At 47.1% G+C, this 25972-nt stretch overlaps 9 protein-coding genes; 3 read left to right on the forward strand and 6 right to left on the reverse strand.

Moving 5' to 3' along the window:
* Positions 1 to 18: 18 nt before the first annotated feature.
* FFUJ_03710 (probable Arylsulfatase) lies at positions 19 to 1787 on the reverse strand (the record flags this gene model as incomplete). XM_023573088.1 has 3 exons in its annotated part: positions 19 to 642; positions 696 to 1015; positions 1064 to 1787. The coding sequence occupies 3 exons, from the start codon at positions 1785 to 1787 to the stop codon at positions 19 to 21; spliced, it is 1668 nt and encodes a 555-aa protein (XP_023427100.1).
* A 681-nt stretch (positions 1788 to 2468) lies between these two features.
* On the forward strand, positions 2469 to 3971 carry FFUJ_03709 (related to nicotinamide mononucleotide permease; the record flags this gene model as incomplete). The annotated part of the gene is made up of 1 exon (XM_023573089.1): positions 2469 to 3971. The coding sequence occupies one exon, from the start codon at positions 2469 to 2471 to the stop codon at positions 3969 to 3971; it is 1503 nt and encodes a 500-aa protein (XP_023427101.1).
* A 99-nt stretch (positions 3972 to 4070) lies between these two features.
* Positions 4071 to 5973, reverse strand: FFUJ_03708 (uncharacterized protein; the record flags this gene model as incomplete). XM_023573090.1 has 4 exons in its annotated part: positions 4071 to 4875; positions 4926 to 5196; positions 5250 to 5387; positions 5442 to 5973. The coding sequence occupies 4 exons, from the start codon at positions 5971 to 5973 to the stop codon at positions 4071 to 4073; spliced, it is 1746 nt and encodes a 581-aa protein (XP_023427102.1).
* Positions 5974 to 6641: 668 nt separating this feature from the next.
* On the forward strand, positions 6642 to 8450 carry FFUJ_03707 (uncharacterized protein; the record flags this gene model as incomplete). XM_023573091.1 has 2 exons in its annotated part: positions 6642 to 6677; positions 7002 to 8450. The coding sequence occupies 2 exons, from the start codon at positions 6642 to 6644 to the stop codon at positions 8448 to 8450; spliced, it is 1485 nt and encodes a 494-aa protein (XP_023427103.1).
* A 220-nt stretch (positions 8451 to 8670) lies between these two features.
* FFUJ_03706 (related to lactose permease) lies at positions 8671 to 10476 on the reverse strand (the record flags this gene model as incomplete). XM_023573092.1 has 4 exons in its annotated part: positions 8671 to 9158; positions 9211 to 9756; positions 9825 to 10232; positions 10287 to 10476. 4 exons carry the CDS (start codon positions 10474 to 10476, stop codon positions 8671 to 8673), a joined length of 1632 nt encoding a protein of 543 aa, XP_023427104.1.
* A 1140-nt stretch (positions 10477 to 11616) lies between these two features.
* On the forward strand, positions 11617 to 12771 carry FFUJ_03705 (related to beta-mannanase; the record flags this gene model as incomplete). The annotated part of the gene is made up of 1 exon (XM_023573093.1): positions 11617 to 12771. One exon carries the CDS (start codon positions 11617 to 11619, stop codon positions 12769 to 12771), a length of 1155 nt encoding a protein of 384 aa, XP_023427105.1.
* A 357-nt stretch (positions 12772 to 13128) lies between these two features.
* FFUJ_03704 (related to GDSL Lipase/Acylhydrolase family protein) lies at positions 13129 to 13938 on the reverse strand (the record flags this gene model as incomplete). Its single annotated transcript, XM_023573094.1, has 1 exon — positions 13129 to 13938. The coding sequence occupies one exon, from the start codon at positions 13936 to 13938 to the stop codon at positions 13129 to 13131; it is 810 nt and encodes a 269-aa protein (XP_023427106.1).
* A 1266-nt stretch (positions 13939 to 15204) lies between these two features.
* Positions 15205 to 17082, reverse strand: FFUJ_03703 (related to allantoate transporter; the record flags this gene model as incomplete). XM_023573095.1 has 6 exons in its annotated part: positions 15205 to 15412; positions 15464 to 15564; positions 15620 to 15739; positions 15794 to 16300; positions 16350 to 16510; positions 16572 to 17082. 6 exons carry the CDS (start codon positions 17080 to 17082, stop codon positions 15205 to 15207), a joined length of 1608 nt encoding a protein of 535 aa, XP_023427107.1.
* Positions 17083 to 18839: 1757 nt separating this feature from the next.
* Positions 18840 to 23889, reverse strand: FFUJ_03702 (related to acetylxylan esterase; the record flags this gene model as incomplete). XM_023573097.1 has 16 exons in its annotated part: positions 18840 to 19033; positions 19093 to 19339; positions 19402 to 20035; positions 20103 to 20243; positions 20313 to 20632; positions 20698 to 21479; positions 21530 to 21777; positions 21831 to 21878; positions 21940 to 21955; positions 22005 to 22117; positions 22177 to 22283; positions 22339 to 22393; positions 22454 to 22523; positions 22574 to 23025; positions 23075 to 23523; positions 23581 to 23889. The coding sequence occupies 16 exons, from the start codon at positions 23887 to 23889 to the stop codon at positions 18840 to 18842; spliced, it is 4185 nt and encodes a 1394-aa protein (XP_023427208.1).
* Positions 23890 to 25972: the final 2083 nt, after the last annotated feature.

The raw sequence follows: 25972 nt of genomic DNA on the forward strand, positions 1-25972 counted from the left end.
AATCACGCAATCTATCCCTCAGAACGCGTCTTCCACTAACCCCGTCTCGGCAACGTACGTGGCCCAATGCACCAGCATTTCTTCCAAAATTTCCGGCCTCTTCTTTGATAGATCATCTTGTTCAGCCGGATCTTTCTCAACGTCAAATAGCTCCCAATTGTCGCCGCCTTGCTTTGCCAACAAAACTGCCTTCCAATTTCCTCTGCGTATCGCACGATTACCGAACAGCTCCCAGCCATGTATATGATCCTCGTCCTGGTGAACGTTTGGATACTCTGTAGAAGATGCGAGGTGGCTGACCCATGACTTTCCTCTGGGATTGACAACTTCTCGACCCCTAAATGTTTCTCCTGGGTGCTGCACTTGTGCTAGATCAAGGATGGTAGGCAGTATGTCCATTACGGTTGTAAAGGCGTGGGAAATAGTCTCAGGGGCCGACGAGATTGGAGGGAAGCGTATGAGGCAAGGACAGCGAATGCCGCCCTCGGTTGACCATCCCTTGAACCCCCGAGAAGGCGCAGTGGCAGCGCATGCCCACCGAGAGCCATACCAAACATACGAATTATGATTTCCAATATTCTCGAGACTGTTGTCATAGTGTGCATCTATAAGTTCACCAAGCGTCTTGAACGATGATAAGAGCTAAGTCTGACAGTCAGCATCAACTTCTGGATTCGTGGATAAGGATGACCAACAGGTGCAGCTTCCAACGTAGATCCCTCTGCGCCATTGTCTGACATGAACAAAAGGAAAGTGTTGTCCAGTTCACCTGATGCTTCAAGTGCATCCACAACTCTCCCAATGTTCTGGTCAAGGAGGTCAACCATGGCTGCATAAACTTCCATCTTCCTAGCCGACACAGCTCGCTCATGATCAGTGAGGTCTTCCCACTTCACACCGGCTTCGAAACCAACAGGAGGAGCCGCTTCGACATCAGATGGCACAAGACCCAACTCTTTCAGTTTGGCCAGCCTATCTAGTCTCAGCTGGTCGGGTCCATTGTCGTATTTTCCGCCTGGACTCGTCAGTATGGCTGCTTGGACGCATAGGACGGGGAGCTTACTGTATTTGTTTATAACATCTTGTGGCGCTTGCATTGGCCAATGCGGTGCCGTGTAAGCCAGATACGAGAAGAAGGGCTGCTCCCTTTCCTCTTTGGTTCTGTTGCTTAACATGTCAAGAAGCTTATCTGTAAAGAAGTTGGTAGAGTAAAAGTCTTCAGGTAGGTCTTTCTTTCTATCTAATGGACTCTCATTCTCCATCCAGAATCCATCAGAGGTCAAGAGCATAGTATCTTGATTGGGCTCGAACTGCGGTTCATAGTTAAAGTGGTTGCCACAACCAGGCAAAAAGCCAAAACTCTTCTTGAAGCCTCTTGCACTCGGGGACACGTCAGGAGTCATCCCAAGATGCCATTTACCAGACATTAGAGTCAAATATCCTGCGTCGGAAAGAATCTCGGGCAGAGCAGCCACTTTCCAGTTGAGGTAGCCTTCGTAGCCAGGCTTGTCAATGTAGTCAGGATACTTTCCGGTGAGGTTCTTCTTCATCTCGGCGAATTCGGCCATCTGGCCAAGCCCAGCAATATGGTTGTCTGTACCAGAAAGAAGCATTGCTCGTGTAGGTGAGCATGCCTGAGCGGTATGGAAGTTGGTCATGCGTGTGCCATCTTTGGAGAGGCGGTCCAAGACAGGTGTGTCTATCTCGGAGCCATATGGCTTTGTATCACTGAAGCCAAGATCATCGGCGACGATGATAAGGAAATTGGGTCTTTTCGCAGCAACCATAATTGTAGTGTAGAGTGTAAGGAGTTTTAAGGACGGAGAGAGACTGGTATGGGCTCGGCCATGAGGTCAGAAAGAGGAGGTATATTATATATGTAAACAACCACGCGCACCACCACTTGTATCACGGCCGTAGCGATACCCTGCCGAAACCCGATACGTACTCACCTTGAGATATCTGCCAGCGAGAATGAAGCGTCTGGTTGTAAATGCAAAGCTCCATTTCTGTCAAGACGGCGCCCCCACTCACTAACTAACTCCAACTTTTAGTGTGCCTCGGATGATGCTACCATTGGTCCCAGATTCAATATTTCCAAGCACGCAAGATTCACATGTCGATGGCGTTTGACAGATCGAACCTAGCCCTCGTTGATGATAACGCTAAGCAAGCCAAAAAGACCGGGCTGTCGCTCGGATCATGGCTTTATTGGTTCGTTCGATTCGACAACGCAGCGACTTCCATTAGTGCCAGGTAATATAGATTGCTCTATTCAGCTGCTTTGCGAATTCACGAAGATCTGAGTGTGATAGATTGGACTTTCAAGTATTGCGAAATGCCGCGTCTTGATGGCGAGATGTTAGGGAGGTTCGTTGCAAGAATTATTTATTATGAGCTGTTTGCCATGTGCCGTAAATAAATGCTTCATCAACACCTACCTTGTTCTCTCAATCACACCCTCAGACATGATGATCGAAAAGGAACCACTTCCATCCACGGTGGATGACTACAGTTCGAGTCGAGACAATGACTCCAATGGCCCTGACCAGCGGTGTTCCATTGATTGGTCCGAGACGGAAGAACGGGCTCTCGTTCGCAAGCTCGACCTTCTTATCATGCCTCTGCTCATCGCAGGCTTTTTCGTCTTGCAGCTCGACCGCGGAAACATCGGCAATGCCCTCACCGACTTCTTTCTCCCCGAGGTCGGCATCACTCAGTTCCAGTTCAATATTGGAAATCAGCTCCTCAGCTTGGGAATCGTACTGCTGGAACTGCCGAGCAATCTTGTTCTCTATCGCTTGGGTCCCCAGAAGTGGATCAGCTGCCAGATCCTTTGCTGGGGCTTGGTCGCTACCTTTCAAGCATTCATCAAAGGAAAAGGGGTTGGTGCATATTATGCTACTAGACTGTTACTCGGCCTTTTGGAAGCCGGTTTCATTCCTGCTGGCTTGTACACTCTGACACAGTGGTACAAACGCAACGAGACTAGTAGACGCTTTACTGCCTTCTTCCTTGGTAACATGATTGCTTCGGCGGCCAGTGGCCTCATTGCCTATGGTATCCTCCAGATGAGAGGTATATCTGGTCTATCTGGCTGGCAGTGGATGTTCCTCCTTGAGGGTATTATCACAATACTGATTGGTGTTATTTTCGCCTTCCTGATGCCGAACTCTCCTGCGAACCCGTCAAATATCTTTGGTCACTTGTATTTCACACCGCGAGAAATTCACATCCTCACGAACCGTGTTATCATTGACAATCCTACCCAAGGCTCAAAACATAAATATGTCAAGTGGATTGACATCAAGTCCGCCTTCTCCAGGTGGTGCATTTATCCGCAGCTGACTGTCAGCTTCTGCTGCATCGCCATTATCTCGCCACTCGGAACATACCAACCTTCAATCATTGCAAGCTACGGCTATGATCGCCTTCAGGCAAACGCATTGTCATCTGTTGGCGGCTGGATTGTCATCGTGCTCAACCTGTCATTTGGGTGGATTGCAGACAAAACCCAGAGGCGAGGTCTCCTAGTTCTTCTCGCCACTATCCTGAGTTTCGCATTCTGTCTCGCTACTAGACAACTGACTACAAGCACGAATCGCGATCTCAAATATGGCATCCTTACCTGCACAACACTCTGGGGATCCGCTGCCCATCCTTTGAACGGTTCCTGGCTTGCCGTCAACATTCGGAATCCTGCAGAACGGTCCATCACCATGGCTCTCCTTATTATGACTGCCAATGCAGCTGGTTTGGCAGGTGCTCAAATCTTCCAAGCACATGATGCGCCATTCTACAGAACAGGGTTCACGGTTATTCTCACACTAGCATCCATTGCCTTGGTATTTGCCATTGTTTCCAATACGCAGTACCTATGGCTTAACAAGAAACTTGTGGCTAAGGCAGAGTCAGAAGAGCATCATGCTGAAGCGGCAGTTGAAGGAGATAAATGGCGGTTCTCGCTTTAAACGGATATTATATATAACAGGAGATTGTATCCAGGCTAGAATTAAGGCGGATGTAGGCGCGGGAGGTATGGGTTAGGAGGTCTAAATCTAATACGAGGCTTAATCAACCTTTTCAAGAGTTTCCCTCATGACCCTTGGAATAAGTCCGGTTGCGTTACATTCCCCATCAACCCCAATGTTGCCATAGGTCAATGAGTCAACTCCTCCCCATGACAAGCATCCGCCACTAAAAGGACCAGAGTTAGCATCTGTCTCATTGGTTTCAGCCTCTTCTGTGGAGTCATTTACGGCTTGGGCTTCCAAGACAGCTCTGAAAGACATTTTCCTATTTCCTTCCAATCCCATCGCGTATAGCCTGAGCACTGGTGTCACATCCAATCCAGGCCACGTAAGCGCGGCTTGCGTGGCTATCACGTCGACATCACCCCGGGCCCACTTCCGTACCACGAGAGTATCGTCCGTAGTGACCATCAGCTGGCTCTTGGGGCCCTTGAAAGTTCCAGCAAAACGCTTGACGGCGTTATGACGGGCCGCGTTCTCGGCTGCTGGCAGCAGTGTTTGCACGAGGAGGTCAGGAATGTAGCTCAATAGATATGCACGGTTAGATCCCGCCGTCAGCGCCACGAAACCAATACCGTGGTCAGGTGAAAGGACGATAATCGCAGTGTAAAGTCCAATGGCGCCGTTCTTCGTGTACAGATCAACAATTCGGGTTCCACTGCGGCTGAGGGGGACGTATGTGCGCCTAATCTCCCAAGGCATACCAACAGACATGTGAATGTCCGCGGTATGAGAGATGGGTTTCATCCAAGACCGAGTTTCGGAGGGGCTGAGTATAGAAGAGCTGAGGATAGATTGACCAAGGCTTGTGAGGTCTGCAGCTGTAGAAAACATGCCTCCATAGCTATGTATAGTTAACCGAACGAGCTGTGTAATGAGGGTGACTGCACTCACGGACTGCCATCTGCTGTGGTGATGTTCCACCACGAGAGCTGCTCATTCTCGGGGACCATAGCGTTGTCCTTTCTCTTAGGTGCCTCGAGGCTTGTACGCCTCATGGACAGAGGATTGAGCAGCGATGATCGAAAGGACTTGCTGAATGACTTTCCAGTCATGCCCTCGAGAGCATAGGCAAGTATTTGGTACGCGACGTTGGAGTACACCGGGGTGTTCGCAGTGGATGTGATAGGGAAGAAGCTTTGGGTCATGATGCCCTGGAAGAACTCTGTGGGCTAGATATCAAAAAACATGATCAACAGGCTGGGCAGAGATATGAACCTTTGCGGGAGCAGGGCTTCAGAGATTGGTCTGAGACACTGCAGTGTGGACTTTCTTTCTTGTTCAGCATTGGGAGACCATATAACTCAGGACTCTGGTGAGCTGATTCAATGATGGAGCTCATATCGAAGAATCCGACTACACGCTAGTATTAGATGAATCGATTTTGCCTCTAATCAGGGAGGCACTCACAGTTTCGGCTGATGCCGGCCATATGGCCAGCAAGCTGCCCAATAGTAACCTCGTCCCACTGTACCTTGCGGGTGGGGTCGCCTTTGTTATTCCTGGCCGCAAGAGCGAGCTCAGGCACCCACTTCGTCACCGGATCGTTCATGTGCTTTATCCCAACCTCGGCGAGTAGTGTATAGACAGTAAGAAGCTTCGAAACACTGCCCACACGGAATACAGTATCCTCGTTGAGACTCCCTGAAGTCAAGAAGCCTTTCATGGAGGACGGGGCGTATCCATGCTGGAAGAGAGTATCCGAAGCAGAGAAGGCCTGGACGTAGAAGGTAGTGTTGAAACCCTCAAGAGTGCCATTGCGATCAAGGTTGTTGAAGGTGGCGCTGAGCTGGGCAATGGTATCTGAGAAACCACCAGACTTGAGTGGATGCTGGACAGGCGGAAAGATGGCACCTAGGAGAGGGCATGGGGTCTCTTGAGTATTGGCCTGTTGTGGCAGGACAGCAAGACCCAGAGAAAGGGCAAGGGTAAGATAGTTCATGATGGGACTGGAAGAAAGCTTAGTGAGAGAATGAGAGACGAGTAACGAATGATTTGGAGATTGGGACGTCCTCGATTTTATAGAATAAGGCTCATGGGTACGGTCAATGGACACACGTGTCGATGTATGGGAACTCGATTACATCACGGCAACACAGACATGATTTGGCCAAGAGTTATTGATTTATGCTAGAACTTGTAGCAAACTATCTGAGTGGTCGGCTCGCTCAACACATTGCCACCTGAGCTCGTGTAGTTGTAATGAGATTTTGTTAACGTTAATGAAGACGGTATGTACAGACAAATGAGCGTCCGGCTCTGTTGACCTTGTGTTGTGATTGGCCGGGTCGTTCAATCTACGCCTTGGCAATTTAGGGCCCGTGCCTTGACCGTGTTAGTGCTAATTGAGCATGTGTAAGGTGACCCTGCCGGGACATCGATAATCCGAGGCTTAGTGCTTAGAACTTCTCATCACCAAATTCCACTTTATTATCGACAGCGATCTGGCTGGCATCAAATGATTGCATTACCCATTCCATCGAAGATACTCCAGTACAAATAGCTCATCATGGCAAATTGCTTGGGTTGCCGAGTGATGGTCCAATTGGTCCGGTCGCTTTGACCCGAAAACCTCCACAGACGAAAGAGACGACATAGGCCCCATGCGCCATGGTCGATTTTCTGTCCAAAGTGGCCACAGTTGGTGTAAGCCGACCAAGGCGGGCATATCATCACAAAGTCAAGACGGGCTGTCAGACTTGTAGGTCAGTTCAGACGCCACACATAAGCCCCGTCTCTAGCATGGCGTGCATCTCTTCCTTTAAGGCCAAGCACTCTGACGCACTGACTCCCCCAGGATTCGCAGGGTGAAGTGCGACCAAGGCAAGCCTGTCTGTTTGCGCTGTACATCCACCGGCCGCACATGTGACGGGTATAATCCTCCGCCTTCATCATCATCCTATTCATCTTCAACCTCCGCATCACCTTCCCCTCAATTGTCTTGATCTCAAGCTCATCCTGCCACGCCAGAGCCCCCAAGAGGTACGAAGCTACCGCTTTTTCCTTGAAGTCACTGCGCCATCCCTCGCGGGTGCTTTCTACGCCGACTTCTGGCTCACCGAGGTGCCGCGCGTCTGCATGTCCGACGCGGCCATCTGGCATGCCGTTGTCAGCCTTGGTTCTGCTCACGAGGACTTTACAGAGCATGGCCAAGGATCACGGAGCATGTTTGCCCTGGAGCAGTTCAATGCGGCCATCCGCTCTCTCACTGACTCAAGGTCTCCGAGGTATGCAGATCGGTGGAGAGCGCTTATTGTCAGCACGATATTTACATATGTATGCACCATCAAGGGACTCCACGATCAAACGCGGCTCCATCTACAAGCTGGACGCAATCTTCTCCATGAAGTTCAAGGTGTCGCCAAAAAATGTAGGACAGCTTCGAGAGAGACGCAGATCCAGGAAGCGATCCAAGACGAGGCCTGGATCTCTTCCGTTCCAGTATCAATTGCTCCAATACAGTCAATTCTGGTCACCCTTGAGCTTCAGTTAAATGCGCTCGACCACGGCGGTATGACTGAGAGCCCCAATTTGCTCCTACGAAGCAAGACACTTAACACATGGCGCTACTACACAGCACCGCGCCCTTCGCACCGCCTGACGCCCGACACTGTTAATCAAGCCCACTGCGCCGCTGAGTCTCTGTTCAGTGGACTAATCCTGTTCTCTCAGGAACATGCCATGCAGCTCGGCGATATGCAAACGCGTAAGTCCGGGCCGGCAGGATTGTCATTGCTGGCCGCGCAACAGGAGTCTCATACGCGATGCTACAAAGAAATACGTAAAGCTATCAATGTCTTCGAGAACAAGATAGCAAGAAGCGATAATACGCCAGGACATGAGAACCAAGGAGAGCTGCATACCCTGCTCCCCTTGCACCTATTCCAAGCTGCCAATCGTCTCCTCCTGATCCAGGATCCAGATGACAATAATAGGAGCAAGCGTGAAATTGACCTCCCTGCCTTGTACAGTTCTATCGTCGACCTCGCCGAGCAGATCATGAACCTTGATCCTGCCAAGACACGTCGGGTAACCTATACCCAGCACCTCTTCCTCGTTGCCCATAGTGGTATTGGACAGTCAACCCGCCGCCGTGCTGTGGCATTGCTTCGGCGTCCGCGACTCGAGGGTGGTTGGGATAGCCTTATTTCTGCAAGTCTTGCAGAAGCAATCATGGACAGGGAGAGGGAGGCGGCCTGTGAGTACCAAGTGGAACAACATCCAGATGCTGCGACTACAGGAGAAGAGGAGAAAAGGGAGCCTGTGGAGGAGGAAGAGGGGGAGGAAGTCAACCCAATGTTTCGCATATTCAATATTACGTTTGTATTTACAGGACCGAGAGAGGCACGTGTGGTGCTCAGGACATGGCGAGAGAAGCTCGAAGATGTTGCCGGACGGACGAGGGTTATACGATGGTAATGATGTATAAATTGAGTCTCGACACGAGTACTAATAAACTTGGAAGACCTGGGCCTGCCCCAAAGCGGCCATTTTCCATGATACCAAAACGACTGGCATCAGAACTCATCAACTCAGCTTTGGCATTGAAAGCAACACGTTAAAAATCCATAGCTAGCAAATCACCTTACCTCGCGATGTTCAACGGCTGTAATCTTGCCCCCTGAGACACAAGCCCCATCTAGGCTTCCTTTGCCCCCAAGTCGGCAGTGACACCTGCACCCTCCTTGATGAAGACCTCGTGCTTCTGCTTGGAGGTTTTGACAGGATTGGGAGACTTGAAAATCTCATCGATTTCCTCCAGAGACCGGCCTTTGGTTTCGACGAGAGCGAAATACATCATTCCCCACTCCACAAAATGCAGGATGAGAAAAATAGTGTATGTCTTCCAGCCGATCTTCTGGAGAGCGACTGGCGTGGCATAGGTATTGATGAAGCCTGAAACACCACTGAAGAAGCCAGAAGCGGCCATACCCTTAGCTCGAATGTCATTGCGCAGCACCTCGCTTGGGTACAAAGACTGTAGAGGCGTCCAGCAGAAAGACCAGAAAATACCATATAAGAAAATCATTGCAATGAAGGCGTAGCCAGTAGATGTGTCAACATGACCATGAGCTTTGGCTGCAATAACGTTGATGGGTATATAGACGAGGCCTGTTAAAAAGGTGCCTGGGGAGGTCAGTCATAGTTTTACATGAAACGGCTGTGGAAATCAACTCACCCCAAAGGAACAAAGGCCTGCGTCCAAACTTCTCAACGCCAAACGAACCTGCAACGCCGCTGAAGAAGCCGAAAATGACATTCACCCCATTGAGCAGAAGCTGTTGAGAAGAGCTGGTAATGCCAACATTCTCAAGAATGACAGGCATGTAGTAGGTGATTACCGAACCACCGATAAACTGGGAGAATATTGCGACCAAAAACAACAAGTAAAATCGATGCAGGTTCTCCCTGTTGTCGAATAGCATGCGGTAATCCCACCACTTTTGGCTGGCTTCGATTTCTGCCTGGTATTCGATGGATGCACGCATCTCTTCGAGCTCCAGCTTCACAACAGCGGATTCGGGATTTCCGTCTCCGTGATACTTGATGAGCACAGTTCGAGCCTGCTCTTCCTTTCCGTGGCTCATGAGCCATCTTGGACTTTCCGGGATGAACCATACTCCGCACAGGATGATTGTTGCGGGGACGACTTGAATGATGATGGGGATCCTCCAGGACCAATTAGACGATAGTCGGCCTGTTCCATAGGCAGTCCATGTAGATGCTGGGAGCATGTTAGCAAAGGACAGGGAGTTTGGCGGTGTAACTAGTTAAATTACAACAAGAACTTACCAAGTGATCCAATATACCAGCCGCCAACATTGTACAGACCAGCCAAAGTTCCGCGCCAAGACGGATAAGCCATCTCCACTAGATAGATAGGAGATGCAGTTACCGCGATGGTGCAGCCAAATCCGAGGAATAGTCTCCCCGCCATGAATGTGCCGACATTCTGGGCCGCCGCTTGAATCACTGTACCAATGATGACAAAGACTGACCCGGTCATCATACCAAACTTTCGCCCAAAAGTATCGGCAGCAGGAGCGGCAACAAGGCAACCAAGAATATTTCCGACGCTGTAGAGCGCAAAGACGGCTCCGATAGAAGAGCCTTGCATTTCGGTGCCGAAGAATTTATGGAAGGGATCCATAGCGTTAACGGATGACATGATAGTTCCATCAAAGCCATTACCGCAATTATCTATCGATGGTCAATATCTGTGGGGTATCTGCTTATTGTTGTGAGGCTCCTTACTCAACGTGACAAGAGCAATAATCGCATAGAGCTTGAGGATGGACGGTGCGCGCGGAGAGAGGTTATCCTTGGCAATGGCATCACTATAGGCAACATTTTCGACTTTGGCTGTCTTGGATGTCGCCAGATCAGCAGCTGCCGAGTCAGGGACCTTCTCCACGGCCTCGACCTTATTGTCTTCTTTCTGCATTATGGTATGGGAATCGCTGAAGAGAAATTCCGCGGGTAAAGAAAGAGAATGAAGGCATTATGCTGTGGATTACAACAACTTAAGTATCTATAAGGATGTCTCTTGCGAGTCAGTGTGCTCTTACGCGGCATATCCATGCCGAATCGACTCTGTTAGATGCGGGGACGGGACAACCCTAACTGAACCGAATTCATGAGTTGATGTTGGATGCGAGTTCGGGACGAGGCTAGCCGCGCCTGAACGAGTAAAGTTGGGTGGAGGAGACCGTGATCCGTGACCATGGCTGCAGCTATGTCTTTTGTGATTTAGGATTGGTCACTTGGCCAGCACATGCTGCCCCACAACCACGCCGAAGTGTCTCCACGAGAAGCGGGAACCGAGCCTAAATGAGGCCGGATGGAGACTGACCGCGCCTGAATAGGTTAGTTGACCTGAGGTACGAAAACTCTGCTGCAAAAGCATCGCTCCACTTCCCCGCGGGGGATGATCGATTAGAGCACACAATACAACATCAGATGATCGAATGATCGAATGCGGGGAGGCAGACCGACGGGGATAAGAATGGTGATGGGCTCTCGGTAGAAGAGACCTAATACAATAAGGGTAAAGAGTCTAACAACGATATGTACTACTTATAATAGAGAAACAAAGAACTATCTATTATGTGATTAATATGAAATCTACAGGGTAGTGGAGGTTTCTTTTACTGAAACATAGGGACTGTAAGTATAAAGGGATATATAGTGTCTGGATGTCATTACAATTTAGATTCGGCATATTAGGTCACTAAAATTCAGTATCCACTTCTACTTAACTTCTAACAGCACTATTGCCAAGGAACCCGGTTCGATCAAAATAGCCATTAAGTCCCAGGGTCCGATTTGGTCCGTCCAACCCTAAGATGATATTCACGAATATTGCCATTTCCAGTGCGGATCTTATGACATGTTAATCAAACTAACTCCGGTTGATGTTTGAGTGCCTTGTCTACCTCACTACACCAGCATCCATGAATGTCCTATAACACTAATGTATGATTATATATATTACTGCTGATCACCAGTAATTGCCAAACACCAGTCAGTTCCGCCACACTGCATAGTGCGAGCCCCATTTACAAGCAACTTGAATCTTATAGCTATGAGAATCTTCACTCCACTCAGTCTGTTTGCTCTTGCAGCGGCATCGGCCACCAAGAGCCGACATAGACAGAGAGAAGTAGCACCGGTCTTCAACATCAATGGGAAGGGCCAATACTTCGCTGGCACCAACACCTGGTGGATGAGCCACCTCACTTCAGATGACGATGTGGAACAAGCCATGTCTCAGATAGCTGACAGTGGACTAAAGGTCACTCGCGTCTGGGCATTTGGCAACACCAACACAGGAACTGACCAGCCTGTTTACTTTCAGTTCCTCGACACGACCAAGAACACCATCACGATCAATTATGGGACGAATGGCATCGCGCGCCTTGACGCCGCTGTTGCTGCCGCGGAGAAGCACGGCATTCAGCTGGTTCTACCTATGCTGAACAACTGGGATGACCTGGGCGGGATCAACACTTACTGTGCCTACTTTGGGTGCACTCACGAGAGCTTCTGGACCCATGCAGAAGCTCAGAAAGCCTACAAGGACTATGTGACCTTCATCGTCAATCGTTACAAAGACTCTCCTGCAATCTTCTCCTGGCAGCTCTGCAATGAGCCACGGTGCCAGAACTGCGAGACCAGTGTACTCACTAGCTGGGCCACAGATCTATCAAGCTTCATCAAATCTCTAGACTCAAAACATCGTGTGTCCTTGGGCGACGAAGGCTGGCTCTGTTCTGACGACACCAGTCTCGGCTACGCCTACTCCTGCTCTGAGGGAATAGATTTTGAAGCCAATTTGAAGGTCTCCAATCTTGACTATGGTACTGTCCATATGTACCCAATTGGCTGGGGTTATACGTATCCCTGGGGCAACCAATGGATCCGTGATCACGCAGCACTGGCGCTCAAGTACGGTAAACCTATCGTTATGGAGGAATATGGCGTCGAGAGCACAGCCTCAAATCGCACAGCTGTTCTGCAGCAGTGGCAACAAACGATCATTGACAGTGATATTGCATACGATAGTTTTTGGCAATTCGGGACAAACCTTCCAAGTGGCGCAAACCCTTACGATGACTATGCAGTATTCTATGGCACGCAGGAGTACCAAGATGTGGTAATTGATCATGCCCAGGCCATAAGCGCAAAGAGTGTGTCAGCTGCTGCCCGCCGCCAAACCTCGCCTGGCCTCTTCAACTAAAATGATCTCCAAACGATCGAATTCTTTGCAGCATCATCCATCAACATTAATGTCAACCTCAATGACTGTGCCAGGAGCAAAGAAGAAATCAGGATATACTACTTCTTGTGAACTGAACTTGTAGCAACAGATTATTTATTTATTTTAGCCTATATACTGTCTTTGCCTTTCTGTCAAATCTCTGCAACACTCTTGTTCTATAGTGGCTAGCACTCTTAATTTGATATTCTTATAGGCTATTTTTTGTTTATGCCCTCTGTTACTATTCTACACTAAAGGCATTTCTATGCAGCTTCTCAGATGTTCTCTTGGATGGAAAACAGTGGCTCATTCATCTCACAGCCTCTTTCAAGGAAGTCAGGATTCATCTTTAGCTGCACTCAACACTGCCGGGGGGTGAAATCTAATCCACTCAGGATACCACTCGTCTGTGCCTTCTATCCGACATTCGGGAACTTCCGCTTCAAGAACACGCAAAAGCTCTTCCATATAGATTCGATACCCTTCTTCGTTCAGGTGAAGACCATCGTAGAAGAGTCGCCCAAGCTCCATGCTGGGGACTGTCCTTGAAGACCCGGGCAAGATTCCATCAACAACGTTATCTTTCTGATTTGTAGTGCGCATCATTGCAGTCCAAAGGTCAACAACTGGTACATTTTCCTGCTTCCCAATACCCCGAATCGCGTCTGCATACATCGCCACTCGGTCTGCCCTGTCCTTTCCATCGTGTGGCAGCCGATACTCTTCCACTGGAGACGGTGTCACAAGGAGTACTTTGGTCTTGTGAAGTCTGACACCCTCCCAGTTCAGAATACGCCGGACATTTGTTTTGAAGGTGTCGAGTTCGCAATGTTGAGGCTCGCCAGGGCTACATGAGTCGTTGGCGCCAAAATGAACCGTCATAGCAGCGACGCGAGGAACAGTTCTTGACGGTGCCACTGCTGGGAAGAATGACGGCAGCAGTGCCAAAGCTGAGTTGGTGTTGTACCCACCGAAGCCCCGGTTTAGTACATCAAGCCGGCGCACATACCGTCTTGCCAGATCGCTCTGGAGTGAAGATGCGCCTTGTGTGATAGAGTCTCCAAAGAGGAGGAGGTGCGGTGGTGGGGGAAGGGATGCCACTTGGGCAACAAGCTCTAAGGGTGATTGGTATGGCTGGATGCTCATAGCTCTGATTGGAATTTGAGACACGTAGTGATGACTTCTACAGCCTGATCTAGTCTTGACAATAACGCGACTTGACGATCTGACTGAGCAATATAAAATAAAGTATAAAGCGAATTTAAATATTTAATTGAAGGTAAGGACTTTAACGCCTTTCTAAATTGGTATTAGCCTTTGGGTTTACCTATTTAGGCACGGAACAACCTATCCCGATAGTTAGTTTATTAGGGAGAAATAATGCCTAACATATAGCCAGTAGATAACAAAAAAATTATTTATGTGGACGCGGTCTAAACAGGCTAACCGTTTTTCTTTAAAAAAAACAAAAAGATAGAAGTAGGCTTTAATTTAAATACCACTCTACTTCTAATAGCAGATAGAGCGGTATGTAGTTCAGGACCTGGAGCAATGCATTACAGTTTTGTTTTCACTTAGCCAAGCAAGTTGCCATTAGTGCTTGTCTAGGGTAACTAACCACATGACTCTTTATATACTATTTGAGATTGTGGAAAGAGGATCCTATTGACTCGAATATTCCAGCTTGTGGCAAAACGTGTAGGCTTCTGTCGAAAAGCCCGAGATACTTATTTCTTCTAAGAAAAACCTTCAAGTTTCTGGGCCATCTAACCAGAGTCGCCCCTCTCTTATCGATGCCGCTAAGACGAGGGGCAAGCTAGCCAACCCGGTCGCCAAGGTTAAACTTCGGCAGCCAGATGTCCCTGGGCCATTCTGCTCGAGTGCCCGTTCTTATGAACGGTTGAGGCGCTCAGCATCGGGCTTTTCCAGCCTCTGTCATTCAGAATCACAGTCAAAAAGGGGGTGCTGTACCGTCGCGCCATCGGGTGCACCGTGGATGGAATACTGAACAAAACTACTACCGCCCGTTACAGCCACAACCAGTCGGCTTGGGAGAGCCATTGCAACTCCAATGGCAGCTCCGCCGTGCCAACCCAGGGCGGTTGCGCCAGAGGTCAAGTACGTCCCAGGCTGCGAGCGCATGAGCACTTAGCATGTAGGGCGATAGTTGGAAATGGCCTTACTTAAGGCAATGGTCTCAGGTGTGAGGTGTTTACGCAATCTGGACAAAGCAAAGTGGGGAGTGATGCCCGTAATAGGCTGTACCTCTAATGACCGGAATCTATTATGAAATGCACCTCAGAACTACATTTGAAGAATCTCTGTTGCCATTTGAGCTATAAACTACTTTAAGTAATTCTGAAAGCAATACAGAATCTTCCCTGTATACTGATAATACATCAGAGACCTATGCTAATACACAAAGATGAAATCCTCGTTCTTGATGTCAGTCATATCCTCAAAGTCGTGCTCATGTGCCTCCATTTCTTCATTACTCTCAAGCTCAGCGGCAGCAGAACCCCGAAGCATGGATCGATCGACGAGTACCTCGGACTTGCCAAGGGCGACGCGCCTGCGGGCGTGGGATTTGTTGAGAAGAATCAGATAGAGGGTGATGATACTTTTTTATTGATCAGTTACTTGTACATGGTTGGTGTCGGGAATTGCTTACATTGTGAGAATTATAACAAGGACAAACATGCACAAGTTGGAAATGAGACCGCTGCGGTAAAGAGGAGCTTGGTCAGTGCTGTAGAGGAGAGGTCCAATTACCTTTGCAATTGGTCAGTATGCGCAGTCAAAGGTGTGATTCTTCTGGGTCACTCACGTTACCAGTACACAAGCCAACAAACATGACACCAGTGGTAACCTTTCTCTTGGTATCACCGGCAGTGTTTTGGGCTTCCCAAGCAAAGATTAGGGGCGTGATTCCGGGGTAGACGGAGATCTAAAAACTTGTTAACAATGTTCTCCATGACTAGTAAGAACCTGAAGCGCTTACGATATAGTAGGCGAACAGCAGAATGCCCTTTTTGTCAGGAGTGTGGGGGATCGTCAGAAGCAAGACACATCCGATAATGGGAGTGATGCAAAGAAGTACAATGACAGGACCCTTGCGGCCGAGCCTGGTGGCGAGCCAACCGGACCCAATAATGGCGCAAAACTGGACTGCTCCGAAGGGGATGTTAAAGAGGACGGTCTGGAACTTATTATAGCCAAAGGACTTGACGATAAGAGATCCGAAAGTACTAATACCACCACTGGGGATGGAAATAGTGATGACGAGGAAGAACCAGCACCAGGTCTTGAGATCAAGAACAGATTCCTTAACATGGTCCCACTTCCACTGCCGGGAAACAATACCCATCTGGTTCGATCGGAGTCTTTCGATAGTGACAACCTTTTCTCGGTCGCTAAGGAACTTCGCTTCCATTGGGGAGTCGGGCATGAGGAAGTAAACGGGGATGGAGTAGATAACGGTAAGGAGGCCACAGAAGAGGAAGATGATCTGGGACTTAGTTAATGGGGGAAGTTTTGGTTTTTCAGGAGAACCTTACCTGGTAGGAGAAGAGAGTGCTGCTCTGGATGTGACCAAGTCCGAACGTGAAGAGACTGCCGATAATGAATGTTAATCCGTTCATACCACTCCAGTACGAGGTTCGCAAAGTCTGTTCATTTCTCTTCCACCACATCTGTGTAACAGCAATAAGAGAGGGAGCTATAAACATGTTAACAAAGTTCCCATACTTGCCATAATCAAGACTTGGAACACAGCATACCAATAAGAGACTCAAAAGTTCCTAAAAACAGACGCATAACCAGAAGCGTCTTAAAAGATGTACAAGCACTCATAATGCAGAGAGATGAACCCCAGAGAAAAATAGTAGCGGCTATAACCTTTCCAGTGGGTAATTTGACAAGAGTCAAGGCAGCAAGAGGTTGGGCAACCAGCTGAGCAAGGTACAGAGACGAACCAAGCCAAGAAAACTGCTTTCCGTGAAGATGGGCGTCAGTGGCGATGTCGAAAACAGAGGAATATGAAAGAGTTGACTTGTCCAGTTGCTGGAAGAAATAGGCTATGAGGATGAGGGGCAAGATTCTCCAGTCGATCTTTCGAAGAACGGCCTTTTCTTCCTCAGGTGTAAAGACGATAGGTCCAGTCGCGGACAATTCCTTAAGGAACAAGGCCGCGTTATCGGTTGCCTTAACAGGAGTGATGTTATCTATGCGGTCGGTGTGCTCAGCCGTGGGAGCGGCGGTGACATTGTCTTCCTCAACATTCTTTGACATAATGTCTAAACCTTTGAACTTCAGGTAGTTGAGATGTAAAGATGTTGCTTAAAGGTTTGGAGACTTGGAGAATGATGAATGATTGAAGAAATCTAGATCATCAGTGTTGCAAGTGCGAAGCAAGTTAATATATTACAAGGGGGCGCTGGGGAGTGTAGTTAAGACCTGTAAATCTCAAACCCCATTCATTAAATCTGTTGATAATGTGTGGGGGAATCTGGGGCCCCAGGCAATTCGATGTGTCAAAGTGTGCTAGCTCAAAAAGCAGTTTGGGGTACCCTAGCTAGGGTGGTCAAAAACATCTAACGGGAATGTATGGCATTAGCAGGTTCTCGTGTCAGAAGTGTTATGTTACCTGAGGGCCTGAGAGAAGAACTTGCAAGGATGAATGCCATCGGCGAGAATTCCGACAGTGTTAGCTTGACCTTTTAAAAGCTAGCAACGTTTCTGTATTAGGCAAAGTATATCTATCCATAACTTGCAGTCCCTTAATTAGACAATCTCAAATGGCTACTATTAGTTCCTTAAGATAATAAGACCGAGGCCTTGGGAGTTAGTAAGATGAATATTGGATACATTTATAGACACTAGTGTCAACAAGTTTCAGATAAGGAAAGGTTCCTGGGATAAAGTCGTAACAGAGTATTTACTTCTAGTCAAGAGCCTCCGCAGACCGCGCGCTATACCTTGGTAAAGGAGTACTTAATCGTATGGATTTACGGATACATCGGTATATAGCCCTGCTCTACTCTTCTTTAATTCATAAGGTCCTTCGCGTACCTTGGATCGATGGTTATAGGCTGACAGTGATGGTTGACTCGAGTTTTCAACCCCCAACGGATAAAACGGCAACTTAAACGGCTTGTAACAACGGAAGCGCATTTCCGCCATCACATGGTCAGCTTGAGATCCACTTCCCCTCACATGCCACGGGAAGAACCGCGAAGACTACTTACTATGCTGTAAGTTTTAGTATGCTAACCGTTTCTGATGGCGCGGGGTCAAAGGCAAGTCATGTTGAGTTGCTTCAAGCTCGTAATATGTTGGTTTGATGTTGTATACTCATCATTCAAACGATGGAAGAGAAACTTACCATTTCATTCATCGAGTTATCGTTGACAAGCTCAGTTATTCCTCTGGTCAAATTCAGGGTGTTGAGTGAAAAGCACCGGAGTCCCTGCGAACTGTTTTGTTGTGTTTTCCCCATCCCCTGTCCGTAGCCGGGTTGCGCTTTTCAGTGGACCTCGACCAACTCAACTAGGATGAAACAGCCAATGGATGTGACTGTGCTATGTCCAAAGGGTGTTGGATCACTGCACTAACCTTGCCATGGTTTCTCAGCTTCTCCGACTGCCGATGAATGAGCTAAAACGGTTCAATGAGCAATTATCAAACTTCTGTCTTAGAATTGACGGAGATCTTATGACAGGAAAGGTAGCTAAGGGCAATGATTGTTCTTGATTGATTGAATACTCAGAATGTCACGTTTCGGTCAGTATACTATACTATCTGATTCTAACAGTGTTGGATCTCGGTATAGTCTCTGAGAGCAAGGAGACAATACCATGTAAAAGCCGTGCTGAAATGCCGACCAGGAGTAATTCCCCATCTAATTGACAGGATTGGGTTCGTAGATTGGGGGTCAATCAACCCTGATATCCAATCAATCCCTCTACCCGCCCCCATCATGAAACTAAACAAGACGGAAAAGACCTTTGCCGGCCTGCCTGAGCTGAACAAATTGCGCGTTATCCCACTCAAGCGACAATGTCGTTCTGATAAGGCCATTCCCCTCCTGGTAAGCTGAGTTTCCTGCAGTTGATGGCAAGCATATGGGCGACACAAAATGGTACAAGATTTCCTGCAGTCTTCTCACTCGTGCAAAACTGGACTTCCCCAGACAGGTGATCCTGGTACTTGTCGAAGTTGTTCACGTCGTTGAGATTGCACACTATTACTTAGTCAGCGAGATGACATGAAATGTGAGATATCGCCATGATAAACACATACCTGGAACGTTGAAGTAGGTTAAGTACTTGGAGCGGTCTCCTTCAGGCTGTGTAGAAGCCTCGGTGAAGAGCTCTCCTAGGTTGTCAATTCCACGGGGAATAAAGCGGTCAGCTCGGTTTTGTGTCCTCTCTGCGGCATTGATAACAGTAGCGTGATCCAGTTTGTACTCCTTGAGTGATTCCTCGTCCGATCCGATATCTGGCCAGTTTCTGGCATCACCTTGCTCATCCTTGGTGATCTGCTTGGCCTATTGACAAAGATGTTAGAGACTTTACTTTGCTAAGCCTGCCATAGAACCTTGGAACTTACAATGAGATAGTTGTGGCCGTTGATACAGGCGACGTACTTGTCCAAGTCGTGCTTGTTACCATCAAAGCATGGGTTGAATCCCCATTTAGCCAAGTCGTGATCTTTGGACCATTTGAAGATAGCGACCTCTCCGGTATTCCACATCTCACTGATCATAGCAGCCTCAATCATGGATTGAACCCTTCCGCTATCCCATATGGTTTCCGAGTCAGCCTGCGCAATATCCTGGTTGGCCCAGATACCGGATTCAATAGCGCGAGCCAGCTCCGAGCCACGGGGCCTATCATTGTTGGGTGGCGTCTCAACGAAGTAGCGGTTGAATTGCGCTGCCATGGCCTTTCTTGTCCATTCAACCATATCGCCAAGGGCCTTGTCCAGGCTGGCAAATGACTTGAACTGCGGGCTCGGCTCAGTCGAGTCTGCTCCAAACGAGGCAGCGCCAGCGCCAATGGTCAAAACACCTGCAACAAAGTTGACACCATTACCAAGCATTCCAGGGGCGATACCACCTATTGTGGTGAACATGCCAGCTACGATAGTAAGCCACGCAGCCGGGTTAGCAAGCGCATCCTCGGCCGATACAGGTAAGAATTTGTCGGCAATAGCGCCTGATGACTTGGATGCAGAGTCCACGCTGGAACAGAGTTAAAGCTGTTAGTAAACAAGTCTGTCAAGGGCATAATGAAGGAACTTGGTCTTACCCATCCTTGACTGCCTTGTACCATTTTTGCTGGAACAGGGCAAAGTTTCCCATGGCCCAAAGGGCAAAGGCTCTTTCCTGGTGTTTCGAGCAATCGTCTGCCTCCTCAAGAGGATTGACAAAGTCACAAGAGTCGCTGATTCTGTTGAGTTTGTTTGTGTTAGTAAATATCTTGCTTGTTTGTCAGAGGAAGGATAGAGTCACGACTCACGCTCGACAGGATGTATGCCAGTTGAAGGTACGATCGCGATTGAAGACATCGTATTCGGCAATGATACGTGGGACGCCTTTCGCGTCATCGTTGGGCCAGCTGTTCTCAGCCGCGCTGTAGAGATCGGTTCTCTGCCTTAGCCAGGTACCGACACCATGTTCGCGCCAGAGACTGGTAGTCCACTTGGCTCCGTTACCTTTGCCACAGAACCAGTCGCCTTCAGGGTCTGGAGAAAGCTCTGGGGGCCTGTATGTGGGGAGGTCTGCATCTCTCTCATCATCATCTCCTCCTGCGGGGCATACGTTGAACGAGATGTGAGCCTGCAGCGCAAGGTCGGTCAGTATAGTCCATTTATGTATAGAGCAGGATCAACTCCAAGGCTTACCTGTGCATTGGTGGCCTTGGCATAGACCATGTCAGCGCGACCTTGGTTGTTCAGACGTGGGTAGTGAGTATCTGGTCCCCGGACCGATCCACGGAACAACCTCTCAGGCCGATCCCATTTAATGATGCTACCCGAGTTTCCAGGTCGCTCAGCCTCAGAGACAACCCTGTCAAAATACCAAACTTGGGTGTCGCCGCTGAACTTGTCTTTGTGGATCAAGTCGGCTTTGCCGTCACCGTTGATATCTGCAAACTGAAAGTTGGCCCGGTCTAGGTCTTCCGTGTACTTGATCTGCCCTGAAGGCTTTGCAACACCGTCCTTACCTCGGAGCCAGGCCCAGGCTTGGCCACTTGGGGCCATACAGATGTAATCCGTTCTGCCAGAGCCCGTCAGATCGGCAAAATAGTGGGCGTTGTCAAAAGGCAGTCGTCCAAAGCCCTGAGTGCACCATTCCCTGCCAGGCGGATTGGGGATAAGCTGTGCATCCCAGTTATGCTTTCCGTCGTTGTACCGACTATACCACACCTTGAGTGCACCAGTCTTGAGGTCAGTCACGCCTATGATGTCGTCTTTACCATCTCCGTCCCAATCAGCTAAGTGCAATGCCCGGCGCGGGAGCCCTGTATTGATCATAGATGGCGTTCCCCAAGCGTTAGTTTCGTAAAAGTCGTGTTTGCTCCGCGTATTCTTGTTGACAAACACATTGACTTCTCCGTGCATGGAGATCCAAACGTAGTCGTCTACGCCGGAACCAGTTGTGTCGCCCCAGAAGATACCATCACCTTATAAACAGTTAGCATGGGCCAACATGTCGGCTTCAGGAATGACAAACCTTTTTGTGAAGTACCCCCCTCTCCCTGGTTCTCCCAAACCTGGTAAGTGATTCGGCACGTTACACCTCCATTGCAAAGCAAACCTTCGCGCTGCCAGTTGACATATGAAGGGCGTCCGCTAAATATTCGGCCCCACTTGATGAACTCGCGGTCTTCACCAATATTAAAGCCACGGCCAGGATGCGTTATTCCGGCCCCTCGCCAGAATGGTTTCATACCCTTGCCGTCTCCTCGTTGGTTGATGAATCTGTCCATTCTAGTTAGCATGTGCGTAATTCATACCCTCAGTGGTCTACTTACGTCTTGACTTGGCCCTCCTTGCTCATCCATGTCCAGTCATAGCGGCCGCTGTATTATGGTCAGTATGTGTTCCAACGTTAATACACTAAGAGGTAGCGTCCAAACGTACTCCCCGTTCATATCGACTTCATTATGTTAGCTTCAGTTGATAGTATTGAGGGAGAAAATACTAACCAAGTTGTACGCCTCGCATATCTCCTGTGTTCTGGGACGCAAAGATATGTGATCCCTGACCCATGTCTTGCCAGTACGCGGCCTTGTCTCCGATACCTCCATTGCGCCAGCAACTGAAACCGGTCAGATCAGGCGTCTTTGGTATTAGATGAAAGCATATAACATGACTTACTGAATATTGCCAGCATTCGAGATAACACAGTAGTCTAAGCGACCGTCACCGTCCATATCTCCCAGGCGTACTCGATCGCGGCCGAGGCCCATCTCTTGCCCCTTGTACTGCACCAACGGATTAGCTTGCGATGCTTCAATACCATGGTTTGAAATGACTTACAAGGCCGACGTTCTGAAATGTAGGCGGGCTTCCACCCTTATTGATGGAGACGTATCTAAAGTTCATCATTAGCCCCATGATGACTGCTAATAGATGGTGCATTTTGTAAGCTTACAACTCTCCGTTGGTCTGAATACAAATGAAATCATCCAAACCGTCACCGTTAACATCCCCCCATCTGATATCTGATATCACCTGTCAGTATGTTAAAATGGAGCAGAGTTAATGTACTCACGAGCGTTGGAACAGCTCATTTTCGGATCGATTGAGAACCCGTCGTTGAACTCTCCGTTCCCGTTGTTTACATAGACAGTGAATCTACGATCCGACTTGTCTGAGGGTGCAAGGATCAGCTCATCCCGCTCATCGCCCTTGGGTGAACCCTTCAGGTTGACGAGTTGGGCAAACCACATATCAGATGTCTTGGTCATGTCCTTGTCGGGCCCACCGCCGATTGTATTGGTGAAGGACCCCTTGCGGTCATCTCGAAGCTGAGATTTGTGCCGGTAGGTTCCGTCGTCGCGAATCGCTGGGTCGCTGGCAAAGAGAATCTGCCGACCGCTTCTGGGGTCCGACGCGCCGCTTCCAAACTTTTTACGGCAAGTTCTAGAGCTCTCGCCATCCTTGAAGAGGCTGCTCTGCTTGGGTTCTTTAATCCAACCTCGGTCGTTGGCAACACCGATCGCCCTGTCATGTCAGTCTAAGTGGCGACAGAAGTGCAAAAGGATATACTAACCAGACCCAGGCGGCTGCCATCTTTCTTTCACCATAAATGGTTGGATGTGTCCCGTCGTGGATATCTCCAATGCTCAACCATGGCTGCATTTCAGCCAAGACGACTTTAAACTGCGGATTCGACTCCTCCTTACCATCCTCTCCTAAGGGAACGAACTGACGATAGACTGTCCGGTACTGTTTGTTAATCTTTTCCACGTAGTCTGCATTCGAACCCTTTGGCAGTAGAGTAGAAAGAACCACGACAGCTTGGGGGACCTCTGCAAAGATACCTTCTATGAGCTCCTTCATCTGGAGGCCCGTTCGTCCGGCATCAACGTCAGACTTGCGGTCGTTGGCATCATTTGTTCCTGCGTTAACTAGTACCACGTTGGGTAACCATGTTGCGGCAGACTCTCGTCCACGCTTCGCAATGTCTTGGACAACCTGCCCTGAGATGCCTTCGTGATCCTGCCATCTAAGTTAGTTGTTTGTGTCTTTTTGGAATTTCCCTTGCTAGCAACTCACATTGTCTGACATACTACCCGAGTTACGGTTACCAACCATGTTCACTTTCCATCCTTGTTCGACAAGCTTGTCACGGGTAAACTTTCTGAACCCGTTTTTGCTGGCGTCTTGAGAGTAATCTCCGGCCACGATAGATGCTCCCAAGGGCAATATCCGTAGAAAGAAGTCGCCAGGGTTTGCTCGAGCAGAAATGGTGGAGTTATACTCAAATATCTCTGGCGCATCTTGGGCTAGAGGTGGCCAAGGGAGGGCTACTGCAGGCAGGACAGCTGAGAACAATAGCCCAGTCAGTATCTGGGGCAAAACCATGACTTGGGAGGCAAACGTAGACTCAACAATTCTGCTTGCCTAGAAAGAATGATAGGCGTAGATAATAATGAGGTCAGAAATGAGTAGTGAAACTGGAGAGCGCGGATGTCTTATACCAAGTAATCTCATGGATCTTGCAATCATCCTCGCTATATTTCTCTCGCAAATTGGTTTCTTGTAACTTGGCTCATGATTGGTTAGGTAAACGATTGCCGATATCCATTGAAAATTGGCCTAGAATAAAATCACCTCTAGTTCCCCTGCATACCGCGCCACTCTTGGCGTAAGCGGCACGCAGATACATAATGTGCTGCGCTTTTGTATACAGAGAGTGAAGGAGCATGGTCTTTTAATGAGATGCATCTCATTAGGGCTCATTGTTTAGATACTGTTTCAATTATAGACACGACTGTAAGTCATCACAGGCTTTAGTGGTTACTGTTTATTGCATGTTAACAAACAAGTAATGCCAACAGTGCCTCTTAATAGGAATAAGATAAAAGCACACGACAGAAAAGGCTAAAACGCTAAGGTTGAAAAACAAATCATACCGCCAAGTATCGCAAACAGGGCTATCTTACGCTAATTACTGTAGTGAGCAGGATTGATGTACTTAACTGAACAATGATCCGCTAATGCGGCATGCCAAAGCAGGCAGGTGATCTTCTCACATCGTGGCCCTGGTAAGCTTGAAGGATTTGGGGCTGGTAGTGCTTCCTTGAAGTTAAAAGCCATGTGAAATATGTTAGTCTTGGCAAGAAAATCCTTAAAAGTTCTAGACTTACGGATTCTGTAGGCCAAGATAAATGGTGAGAACCTGTTAGTTTCGTAGACTTGGCTCTATATATAATTGGTCGCGCTGCGAGTGTGGCGGGTCAAGGGCGCTCTTAATGTCACCTGCTTGACTTGGATTTATGCTAGGATGTAGCCCACAAGCTGGGAGAAATGGCTTAAATAAGATACCGCAGTAGTAATATCAATTAGTGGACGGAATAAATTGTCTGCCAAGAGAAGTAAGCAGGCCGCAGCTAAAGATGGATTGTCTACCCTGTAAGATAGCTAAGATTGCTATTAAGTTAAGAAAGTAATAAGGTGAATATTTAATTTAAATTAAAAAAAGTTAAAGAATTTACTATTAATATAAATTCTATATTAGCTTAAGTATTTTTATATTATTAAATTTCTATATTTTAATTATTAATATAATTATAGTTTTTAATATTATAGTTTAAAAGTTTAAAGCTTTTTTAATAGATAAAATTTAAATATTAATATACTTAAAGTATAAAAATCTAAAGTTAATTTTCTATATAAAATAGATTAATAGCTAAATAGTAAGTTTTATAATAAATTATAATAAATTATAAATAATTATTTATATTTAATTTTAATTTATTTAAATACTTTTTTTTATAATATATTTTACTTTTATTAACTTTATATAATAAATATCTCTTAAATACTATTTATAAAAATTAATAAATAGAAATATATTTATTTATATAAATTAATATATAAAGGTATAATATATATAATAAGGAAGTAAGATAAATAAGTAAGTAAAATAAAAATTCCTTACTTTATATTAATACTATTTAATTAATTAATTTTTAATTAAATAATATATTATAATTTACTATTAAGGCTTATATTAATCTTATATTTTAGGTCTATTAAGAAAACCTAAAATTAAGTTTATAATAAGCTATATTTTTTTATAATATTCTATTTTAGACCTTTTACTATTAATTTAAAGGTTATTAGGCTTATATTAATTATATCCTTAATAATTAAAAATTAAGTAATTAAAAAAAATAAATTATAATTAAATATATCTTAAATTTAAATTTATAAGGATTTTCCTAACTGCTAGGCTAGCAGTAATATAGGCTATATATTAAATTAAGAGAATAAAATAATTACTTATATTTAGGTAAAACTTTAATAAGATATTAAAAGTTAAGGCATTTAAATATAGAATTTCTTCTTTTTTAAGAAAAGAAAATATATAAGCTTTTTAATAATTAAAAGTCTTATTTATAAAAAAAACTACTATAAGTATAATTAAGAAGGAAAGCCTAAT

Source organism: Fusarium fujikuroi, chromosome FFUJ_chr02 (assembly GCF_900079805.1).
Source record: "Fusarium fujikuroi IMI 58289 draft genome, chromosome FFUJ_chr02".
In the NCBI taxonomy this organism is placed as follows: Eukaryota; Fungi; Ascomycota; class Sordariomycetes; order Hypocreales; family Nectriaceae; genus Fusarium; species Fusarium fujikuroi.